Source organism: Athene cunicularia (genome assembly GCF_003259725.1).
Source record: "Athene cunicularia isolate RWA chromosome 3 unlocalized genomic scaffold, athCun1 chr3_part1, whole genome shotgun sequence".
Lineage (NCBI taxonomy): Eukaryota > Metazoa > Chordata > Aves > Strigiformes > Strigidae > Athene > Athene cunicularia.
The window spans coordinates 7,954,844-7,967,084 of record NW_020799097.1 but is presented as its reverse complement, the minus strand read 5'-3'; the positions used below and the strand labels follow the sequence as shown (position 1 = coordinate 7,967,084).

Here is a 12,241-nt window from a genome sequence, read left to right as displayed (position 1 = left end):
AGCAGTAAGACAAAGTTTTACTATACAGCATCCCAATAATTAAAAGAGATGCTAATGTTTTATGCACTAATGTGTATGCAAACCACTTAGCAATGATTAATTTACCAGAAACACCAAACTGCACATTGCTCATAGTTTCCTTTTCCACATACGTACATACAAAGGCGAAACAAGATGCTTCTCATCGGTGCCCAGTGACAAGAGGTAATGGGCACAGATTGAAATACAAGACATTAAACCAAAATTAAGAAAAAGAAATTACTGAGACTGGTCAAGCACTCAAACAGGTTTCCCAGGCACGTTGAGGAGCCTCCATTCTTACAGATATTCAAAGCACAAAGTGACACAGCCTTGAGCAACCAGCTAGGAGCAGGGGAGTTGGACTAGATGATCTCCAGAGATTCCTTACAACTGCAGCAATTTCGTGATTCTATGCTCATACAACTACTTATATCAGGCTTTCAACCTATGTCCCATTCTAAGATCCTACCAGAACACTTGCACTTCTCCCAAAATATACAGTCAATACATAAATACTTAAATTATTTGTGGCAGAACTCTCCCAAATGGATTTTCAGCAAATTCTGGTAATGCAATACTTTTAAAAATCATCTATCTATACTGTGAAACACAATCCACCACATGTGGATTCAACAAGGGAAATGGACGTGTAGGTTAACTCAGGAACATGCCTTCAAATAAAACAACTACTTTGTGCCATGTCTCTGATAGTCCATCTGGTCTAATCATGTATTTTTTAAAAAAAACTAAAATACATTAGACAAAGTAAATAAATCACGAAATAATAGGTAAATAAAAAACTAAGTAAAGTTTCATACAAAACACATAACCTCAGAAAACAAACAACACATGATAAACTAACTCTTGTTCTCTATTGTACTAGTCCCGGACAGTAAACAAGACTTTAAATTGGGCAAGGCTGCTGCACTGTCTGTAGCCCACTCTGTTTTTAGAGAAGATGCCTGACAATGATTTCCTTTAGAGTTCTCAAGTACTGCAGCTATTTTCTAAAATACTGTAAACAAAGCTCCTAAAAAAGTAATTTAATCAGGAAAATAATGGTAATTTTTCCTTAGAAACAAATTAATTCAAGTTCAAATAGCAGAAAAAAAATAGAAAATTTTCAGAATTATTAATTGGAAAGTACTGGTTTTATCCTGTGAAATTAAAATACATGAATCACTGTCCTTGTTACTCTGCCTGTGTAATACATTTTAGTCTTTAAAAAAAAAATCTTTAGTTCTTGACAATAAAAAAATTCCCACTCTACCTCTAAAATTATCTCTGTTCAGAAATCCCTTCTCTAAACTTGTTTCCTCCATTTATACAAACACAATCCACCATATAATTGGCTGATATTCAAGCTCCCCACAATCTGCTCAGTCCTACTCTCACCTTACCCTATCTAGCTCCTTCCTCCAAACATCCTTTTAAGACTGTTTCTATTTCTAGTTTCTAGTCTCTACTGAACTTACCACATCAATCTTTAATTGTGCCCATGTACTACTTGAATCCCTTCTGCAGATTTCTTGCTCATCAACTCCTAGTTCTCTTTCTTGATTACTATAGGTGCATTACATCCCTCCCGGACTAGTTATATTTCCCACACTCAGCCTTAAAAGGCAGATTTTCATTTGATCATAGTCCCAAACACCACTAAGTCTCAAATTTTCTTTCCTTCCAACCTAAATCACCAAAACACTAGCAGGAACAGTGCCTTAACATTAACTTCTTTTTTATTTACATGCAGAAATGCTTGCAGTTTCCTGCAGTTAACGGTTCTAGTCTTCAAACAACTGCCACTGCATCTACAACATTAGGTGGAGAAGAGAGCAGAGGTACCAAAGCCTCTTTTATATAAATCACCAGTAATGACTGCTATCTCTCTTCCCAAGAGAAGTCTGGCTTGGAGGTCTGTAAGCCCTACCGTCTGCTGCACAGCACGCAAAGCCAGCAATGTGCTCTGTAGATCAGCCAGAGTGAGAATCTCCATCTCAGATTTCATAAGAAACTAAAAAAAAAATAAATTGAGAATTCCTTCCCTACTCTGTTTTTGCGTGAGCTGCCAAATGAATAAAGAACAGCTTGAATCCACGTCATCAATTTATTATGTAACAATTTATTCAAGCCATAACTCTGTGTGATTGACTTTAATTCCTTTAACGGAAGAAATTACTGCTTCAGGAAATAAAACCATACACCTCTAATTAATTAAACTATTTCACATCAACACTATCATTCATATATAAACAGTTTTCATCTCTGGGCAGTTATCACCATGCCTAGAGAACTCTTTCTCATGAAGGAAAAGCACCATGAAGGAGATCATAAAGACCAATAAAAATTTGTCAGCTTCCATCTATCAGTTTTCCTGTTAAGCAATAATTGATAATGCTATTAATAATATAATGGTAGTGCTATTAGTAATACGTTAATAGTGGATTCCACATCTTCAACAGGAAAGCCATGCACAAATAGCAGTATCTCCCTCATACTCACTTTCTCTTATCGTCTTTATTTTGTTTATAACCAAAATCTGTTGTGTATTTAACCTGTTCTAATCAACTTACCTCTTGAAAATAATTATCATTGCCTCTGATTACCTACACCACAGTCACTCCTCATAATTCTATATATTTTGATCACTTCATTGGACTAATCCAGTAGGCTGCAGCAAGGGTATCTTAACATCCTCCAGTAATGGGTACTGACTATTGAAAACTAGGTGCCATAAAGGAAAATACAGTTAAATTTGTAAACTCTTTTCTAACTCTTAGCATGATACTAGAATTGCTGTATTGAATTGATGTATTGAAGACAGGAAGTGTGTAACTATAGTGCACGTGAGAGAGTATAAAGCAGCATGTAGGTATGTACCTGTGAATACACAGAGTAAACAAATCTTAACACTCATCAAATGGATAAAAGGAATCTTCTCATTGGATCAGAGTTGTGTTACATGGAAAGCAATCTTTTACAAAGAAAAATATAATACTAATATTACATTAGAAAACAGTTATTCCTTATCATAAAAACAGAAATCCTGCTTCTTTACAACTTCTTGGGCAGAGATTTCACGTAGTCAGAAAAGAGTATTTCCTAAAGTTCCATGCATTTCACGCCTAAAATAACTTCTGGAAATAAATCGTAAACAGCAGTAGAGACACATTTGAAATGTCTGCCATTGGAAGTATCTCTAATTTTGCACAATTACCACCCAAGGTACTCACATGCACATTTATTCGCAGAGTTGGGCCATACTGCCATTGTGGGTTTTTGTTTGTTCCGAAAAGCCTCTTCAACTCTAGTTTCTGTTTTCCGTACAGTAGAACCATGAGGATTTATTTGTTCTGCTGTTACTGATAAACCTGCATACAGAAAATAACCATACCTATTTAAATAAACCAAGCTGCATAAAACTAATTTTGGAAGAAACTTGGAATATGATGCTGCAGTAAGAACACATCAATTAATATTTAGCTGGACATTCAAAACAAAGATTAGAATCAAAACTATTTGTTTCCTACTGACAAAATAACTTACTGGTTTCATGGTCTTAAAACTGTCATCTCTGACAGCTTAGAAAAATACAACTGTCTCTCACACTTGGGTCCCCAAAGATTGCACTCTCCTATCCATATTTCCTCAATAAAGCACATCCTTATTGACATTTTCAATTTTTCCTAATTTTAAGCAGATGATTTAAAATAAGTGGCAATTCATAATGGCGTTGTATGCCATATTGAGTATCTGAATAAACATTGTATTGTCATCATGATCTATATTATGTAAGATGGATCTATTTCAGAGTGAATATCAGCTCTTGGATTAAGATAAATGCAATTCTGCTTCTAACAAAAAGTCTGGTTTGCTTTCTGTGATATAATGTTCATCTCAGCTTCTACTATTTCACAGGGATTTTAATTAAATTCTAAAAATGCAAACTTTCATATTGGGTAAGCACATTTTAAAGACAGAAAAAAAAAATCTCTGAAGTTTCATATTTGTGAATTAGAATTTCCTATCTATTCACTACAACAGTCTTCAAAATGTCATACCATGTCTCCAATAGTAACCAGAACCAAGTGATCAAGAGCTGACAAGAAGCTCTAAAACTGATGGATGCAGAAATTAAAAGATTCACAAAGGAACTCCCACCTAACATTTAATAGTTACAGCGTAAGTTTCTAGGTACTATTACAAGTATTTTTCAACTGCATATCAGGCATATTTCATTACTCGAAGAATCCACCACTTCTACCTTTCTATCTGCTGGTTTCAAAAAGAAGCTGCAAGTTCCAATAATCTAGTATATATATTTTTGTAATTTACCAGTTTGGAACTGTTATCCCTAGATTTAGTCTTTCAACAGCACCTCATTTCAGTAACACGAGAACAAGAAATTCTAGTTTAACCGAGATACTGATTTTATTACACAGTTTATTATTTGCTACACTGCAGTACTTTTTTGGAGATTGGTCACCAGTCTCGCTACTAAATAGAAATGGCAGATCTGTCAAAAAAAACACAAAAATTGTGGGAAAAGAAAGTGATGCAGAAAATACCTTCCATTTTAAAACTACGCAAGACTGCTAAATAACTTGCCGAGAGAATTGTGAAGAAAATGGATATGCAGCTTTTTAGCCTTAATCCTCACCTTCAGTATCCTGGAAATAAATTAAGAGCTAATACATGGCACAATTCAGAAAATCAATGTCTTTTTTAACTGGGTAAAGATTAAAAAGCCGACAGTATGTGTCACTTGCCTTCCAAACTCCTCTGTGATTCCAGACAGAAAGACTTGATAACATTTCCAGAGAATCTATTAGAAGCCTCATGCAGATCAGCTTGCTTGATTCCATCCAAATCTCCTGTTGAATGTTGAAGTCTCTCCAAATTTAGCCATGATAATATTGCCCAAGATCTACCTAAGTACGGGGCACGTTGTTTTTGTCAGAAGACAAATTTCCATTCCGATGGCCACAGCCACCCATTTTGACTCAATCTGTGACTGCAACACTACCGTGACCTCTTCTGAGGAAGTATTTGTACAAGTTTTATATTCAGCCCAAGAACCACTAGTAGATTCTCATTATAAACTTGGTCTTTCTTTTCTCCATAGCCCGCTGTGTGCATTACTGCCCTTCCTTCACAAGAGTCCTGTTGGCAAGCTAAGAATTTTAACTCTGATAAGCCTTGAAGGTAGGATCCTTTATCAAGATGAGTCCAGAAAAATACGCAGAGAAATGTGGACACTGAATGTTGTTTTTTTTCTTTTTCTCCATCAGACTGTCTGGCACGTTTAAAGCAAGACGAAGAGGGTAGTTTAGGGTACTCTGAGCTGAAGAAAGAGTCTGCATCAGACACTGCAGCACACTCACTGTGACTTCAGTCTCAACATTCATTTAAGACCTTTCTTGGACATCTCTTGTTGATATTAGGAAGCAGTACTTAAGGGTTCAATTCCCCACCACTCATACACTAGTCAGGCAACAAGGTTGGCTGCTTGATTCAGCATGATTTCATTGGGTAGCTCCACTCAAGCAAACAGCCTGGTATAAGCAACAACCCTTGCATTTAAGAAACCAGTTGCACAAAGCTTTTGGACAGCAGAAGACACATCTTATACTGTTTATGCGTTTTTTCTCAAGTATTTCCTCATTGAAACAATCCATTATTTCAAAACTTACTCTTATTATGAAGCAGAGGGGAAGAAGGAGGATCTGAGGGTCATTTCTATACCTGACCATCTGGTAATCAATTCAAAGAAGAAACCAGAAATCCCTTAATAACCTTGTGGACATCCAATTAAAAGAAGAAAATGCAAGTATATGCCTTTGTCATCCCTTGTCCAAAATGTTCCAAAACAGGGTATATGTCAAAGTCCAGACCAGCAGATGCACTGTGATTTCGCTGATCTGCTGTCTTACTGAGCATAATCTGTAGAGCAAAACGGGAGTAATGGCAAGGTTGATCACCATTCACATCCATTCCATTAATTACAATTACCAGTGCCAAGACTACGTTGCCTGAAGTGTTGTCTTCTTGATGTTCTATAACACCATCTCTGACACAACTCCTGATCCAGGGATAGGGCAACCTCTTGTGCTTGCTTTATAGCATGATGTTTCCTCAGACCTCAAGACCTTGATAATGTTTTCTTCATTCATAACCAGTTAATCTAACACAGCTTCTGCCATGCATTCCAAATCTTCTGTCCTTGCTAATCCAGTAGTCTTAGCCTTCCACACTCTACAGCTGGACCAAATACAGAACTTATTTGTTCCTGAAACCACAACAATGTGGTCCAAAAGCATGAGCATCTTTGAAATGTGGCTTGCAGGTATCTGTGACAGTGTAGCATTTTCCAGGTCAATGCATAGAATGCACTTTGAAATTTGTCCATCATGGTATGTGAGCTGTTGTCACTTTCAACCAACCAGTACTAGTAGTCACCTACCTATATCTGAAGGTCCACTAAGCAGCATCTGACTCCCAATAGTATCTTCTTTTTCTGATTAAAGAAGTTCATTGCATGACACAATCAGCCTTAACGATGACTTCTGAAAACCCACCTCTTTCAATAGGGTCTGCAGGTTTTGCCCCCAGAAATATATATTACTTGGTCACTGCCACAAAAAGAAGGGCAGCATTCCAGTTAGCTCCTGGGAGACTTGCAAGGAGGGACTTACAAGCTATACAGTCACTCTCTGTAACAAAGAGCTCTTACAAACTGCTACTTTAACCTCGGAAGCAATAACCTTTAACAATCATGGGGGATTCATAATGGATAATTAACTGAGCATAGCTCACAGCATGACACTAAGGCCAGAATTCTGAATATTCTTATACTTCTAATAGAAAAGTACAGAGGAGAAATGAAGGCATTGTATTAGTTCTATTTTACAACCACAGTGAATTACAAATGGTTCTCTTATTCACAATTCAAGACACATATTGGAAGCTTGTACAGAATTAGACAAAAAAAATGCATGACTGAATGAGAAAATAAAAGGAACTGTATCCATTTAAACCTGAACAGAAAGCCTACAGATTCTTGCATAGTTCAAAGAAATTCATTAATAAAGGTTCTTCTATCTATCAATAGAAGTATTTCAAGAACCAGCAGCTATAAGACCAAATTCCACCTAGAAATCAAGTAATGCAACTTTTTACAAAAAAATGAGGCAAAGCAGGCAACAACTGGCCAAGGCAAAACTGGAATTACTGATATCTGCAATTTCCAAATCAGTGTGAAATTTTGTTCTAACATTATAGTTCAGTGGTTTTCAACCTTTTTCAATTTTCAGAACTTGAAAAATTCTCCACGGAAGTAGAGAATTTTTCATGTAAACAGAGCCCTGTTCCCATACTGGGAATATGTTTGGGCTTTTGTTTACCTTTTCTGGTCACTTTAGAAGCTGTCCACAGACTTGGGAGGTCTATGAACTACAAGTTTAAAATACCTGCACTAATTCAAACAAAAACCAAGTCAGTGATGTCCTCCAACGTAGGGGACTGTATTTCCTGGACTATCAGAATGTCACTATCATGCCTCCCTCAATGTGGATGTAATAGTTGTTTCTTAATCAAACCATTAACATCAAAAGGTAACACTTGTGCACACCAGGAATAACTGAAAATCCACTGTTTTAAATGCCATTCTCCATAATCATAATTGTTATTGCACTGCACTACGTGACATTTTTAGAATACAGCTCTGGTTTCACCACATCTTCAGTTAGCACAGTATTCCCAACATTTATCTGTTCATCATGTTCTACAATACTTTTTGTACCAACATGCAGTGCATCCTTCTTTTGTAAAGATGGATGGTGTCTTACTGGACCAGCACACGTAGCTGGAAAAAGTAGACAAGTTTCAAACTCAGTTGTCCTTTAACATGCACTGCGTGAGTCTGACAGGCATTCTGTATTTCATCTTAAATCTTTAGATGAACATTTTGTAAATTCTGTTTTCTATCCCATATACATTACAATAAATGAGGTTAACATACCTCTTTTTCTTCTTGCTTCCTTGATTTCTTCACACATCTTATTAAATTCTGGATCCAGTTCAGCAGCAATTATAGCATGAGCAGTGTCCTTCAAAGTACAAGCTCTATGTCTAATTATTTTATCTAGAAAGTAAGACAGCACACTTGTTAATTTTATCATAATTACATAAATTGTTGTATATTACAACACTGATATAAACAGAAGTAACTGGAAAATAGTATAAATGTATGAAAATATAAATGGATCAATACCACAGCAACTCAAAATTCACAACTCTGCTATTTAAGAGATACAGCTCAGAAGTACAAATTGTTACTTTAATCAATAGTGGCATTTATAAGCAAACACAAACAGTGAATGATGAACACACCTAAATCAACCTGAAATCCTTAGAAACTTGCGAGAATCAGCGAGTGTACTAGGTTCTACAGGCAGAACTACACAGTATAACAGAGTACAGTGCAGAGAGTCCCAAAAGTAACAAGAGACTTGTCCAGGAATTAAAATTACTCACTGGGGTCTAGGAACATTCATACAATTATACTCCCTGCAAAATCTTACTGGACGTCTCCTGAAACTGTGAGGTAGACCTGGCTTGCTTATATTCCTCCCCTGTTGGTTTTTTTTAACCTTAAATTATTGCTTAATTTTTATTTAACAACTGCTAGAAAATTCAAAATTGTGCTAAAACAGATTACTTTATCACTTATGTTGAATAGCTATTTCTCATTTTAATCCATTGAGAAAAAACAGCAAGAAGTTAAGCTTTGAGTTTGCTACATTTTCATCTCTACTTGGGGAACAGGACAAAAAAATATTGCCCACACTGGAAGCTGAAATGTGACTCATGAAAAAACATTTTTTCAGAGAAGACCAGTTCCCATACCTTTGAAATACACAATAGAAATTACGCCAAAGCTGTTGAAATTTGGAACGTTATTGTAACTTAATAAGTAAGCCCGTATGTGGAGATTGACGTCTAGAATGTTGCTTCACAATGCACCCTACAACACTCATTGTTTGCTTTTAGTACAGACATATTTCATTTGTCAATTCATCCATACTGAATTAATTTTTCCAGCTGATGGAGGTATTTCAGCAGCAAACATCAACATTAATGTCTACAACATATTATACAACTACCAGATTTAATCTGTTTTAATAATCACTAAAGACAACAATTGAAAATATCAGTGACCATTTATTAAACAAGGTTTATAATTCTAGAAGCAGCAAATTTTACAGCTGGAAAAACTGCTGAGTGAAAAATAATATCCAGTATCCAGTTCACATGAGTCCTACATATGTTTTCTGGGGAAATTCACTACCACTTACATCAACCAAAAACTAGAAATATTTACCCTCATATAATTGTGAAGCATTGCATTTTATAATCACAAAAAATACACTGCATTTTTGCAGATGTAATTTTGCAATATTAGACCTTAAAAAGTTAGTCAGATAATAAAATTTAAGATGCCCTCACAAAAGAAAAAGAGAGGGGAAAAAAATAAGAAAAAAATCAAATCATTTGAAGAAAATCAAATCAAGAGTATCTGATTGAACTACAACTTTCCTCATATCCTGTGATGGGCAAGACTTTCCAATACACAGTGCTTCAAAGAGGCAAATACTATTATATGTAACACACAGTGGTTATGTTTCCATGCCTTTAAGACCATTTTCTGATCAAACAATGAGAGAGAACAACAAAAAAAATCCACCATACCACAACCTTATTGTACTTTGCTATAAGATTTCAGATACGTTATACCAGGGAAAAAAAAACAAAACAAAGTGGCCAGTTTTGAATATCTGTACTACATGTAAAACCAGGTTGTTTTTCAACTGAGGGACAGGATAGAAGCAGTTACAGTATTATTCTTCTGCAAATTCAATCATGAAGCAGAAGCAAGCATATATGCCCAGCTTTAAATGCAAGCATTTATAGGTTAGTATTCAGTCAATGCATCTGAACACATGTAATGCTTACATACATAGACATGATGTGCTGTTTCAGCACTGTATTCACACAACAGCTCAAGAAATCTTGCATGCCAGAAGAGCAATACATCATCAGCTGTTGACAACACAGAGGACAGAACTATCTTTCACTACCTACTTGATGGGAAACTCCGATCCAAAACTTAACCTAGAAATAGTCAGATGCATTTCTCCCAGCTCAGTACCAATGGCAAGGAAAAAAAAAAAGAAGAAGAAAAAAAAAAAAAAATACACACACACACATATCTATCTATCTATCTATCTATCTATCTATCTATCTATCTATATCTCCCTATTTTGGTTCCCTAAATATATTTCTTAAGACTCATTCTCTTTGGACAAGTTCAATGAAAACTGCCACTAAACGTGTCCCAAGCTGTCTTCACTATTTTGTTTCTGCCACACTGAACCTCCAACTTGTATGATGATACTGAGCAAATCTGACCTTATACATCATAGGTGCTGTAACACCTGCTCTAAAACTTAAAAAAAACCCTCTTCAGACTACATTACCTTAAATTAAACAACCAAGCCCACAGACCCTAATGGCCTAAAAATGAGAACAAATGGTGCATATTAATGCAATATTTTCCCAAAGTCCATCACTAAGTTGCAAACATATGACAATCGCGTGCAGGAGTTGTGTCTCATACTCCTAGTCCTCATCTTCTAAACATGTGCTCTTTAGAGACACTCCAAACCCCAAGTGTCCATCAAGGCTTTGATTCATTCACATCAATTACATATTAGAAGTCCTCAAAAGTGTGTTATCAAGAAGACAGAAAAATTTTTGCTGTATTTTATCTGATTATTTTTTTAGTTGTAAAACAAAATGTATCATAAATTGAAGAAATCCAAGTTTATTTTCCACAGATATGAACCATGAACCAGCAATGAGTTCAAAAAGCAAATGTGAAAAACAAGCGTAATCACTTGACCAGACTACACTGTATCTAGTCCACACACAAGACATTTGCACATGCCACAAGAAAATGAGTAATTTGAGAAGCAAGAAAAGTACAGGAAAATCATGCTTTAACCCAGTAAAATATTTCATAACATTCAATAAAAAACTTTTTAACACCTTGGACTACATTTGTAGATGGATCCAGATTTCCAAGTATCACACATTTTAAATACACCTACATTAAAAGGGTATTTTATTCTTGTTGTTTTATTGACAAGTCTTAATGCTGCCAATTGAAAGGTTTTCTTTCGGTAATGTACACTATAAGGCAGCCCTAGCAAAGAGTACACAAGATGTTCTTTCCTTAGTTTTGAGCACGAACAGCTTTTACGTGCATTTCAGTCTACAAATTCCATTTTAATTGGAAGCATCCCATCACACTTTGTCAAGACAATACCTTCTAATCTCTCTTAATCAGCCGCAACTGACTTCCTTGTCTGATGATTTCTCCTGTTTTATTTCTATCCCCAAATACATAGTTCTTAATTTCTGTGTGTGAATTTCATGCTCTAAACTGACGTGGAAATAAAGCAGGCCACTGTCAGATTGCTCACAGGATTCTCTACAGAGCTCTCCAAATTACGTTGGGGTTTTGATGCATATACAAAGTCTATTCACTGAAAAGGAGCTATCAAATTTGAAAAGGAACCACAAAACGTAATTTATTAGAAAGCAACTCTGACTGCTGTAGTTCTGCTCTTATAATGTCCCCCAGCGCACCACATGCCTCAGAATACTAAAAAGCACAGACCCTTAGGACTTGGTTATCCTAATTATCACATGGCTTAGTTTATTTAAATGCCCAAGTAGTAACTGAAAACGTGATTAAGTACCAGGCTTTTCGGTTTAGGTAGGCCAAAACAAAGCAGGTCCTTACCTCCAGGATCTTTATCTGGATTGTACTCCAATGCATTGCTGCAGATCAGGTCAATATCTGTTAGGAAATCCTTGGCTGTTAAGTAGTTGTGTTTATCAATTTTGGTTATTATTGTTGATAGGTCCATTGGCTCTTTGATAACTTCAAGATAATCTGAAACCTATAAACAAACAGCATACAGAACTGACACAGAACCATATGCATTCCATCTGAACATCGCAAATTACACATCTTTATACTCATTCATTTCACATGCTTAGCTCTAATACGCTAAAATCTTTTTAGAAATCAAAATGTTATGTTGAAAACAGAAGTTTTATCAGACTAAATAAAACACAGGACTTCCAAGGCTAC

The 12,241-nt window shown here is 35.8% G+C and overlaps 1 protein-coding gene across 3 annotated transcripts in view; it reads right to left on the bottom strand.

Annotated features, from left to right (window-relative positions):
- Positions 1 to 12,241, bottom strand: part of ATAD2B (ATPase family, AAA domain containing 2B) — a 77,958-nt gene that overhangs the window by 17,791 nt on the left and 47,926 nt on the right. For all 3 annotated transcript variants that reach the window (XM_026844992.1, XM_026844993.1, XM_026844994.1), the window contains exons 22-24: positions 11,888 to 12,047; positions 8,039 to 8,161; positions 3,252 to 3,389 (exon numbers count right to left, since the gene is read on the bottom strand). In XM_026844992.1, the coding sequence (XP_026700793.1) occupies positions 3,252 to 3,389; positions 8,039 to 8,161; positions 11,888 to 12,047 (421 nt within the window). The remainder of the gene's footprint in view (positions 1 to 3,251; positions 3,390 to 8,038; positions 8,162 to 11,887; positions 12,048 to 12,241) is intronic.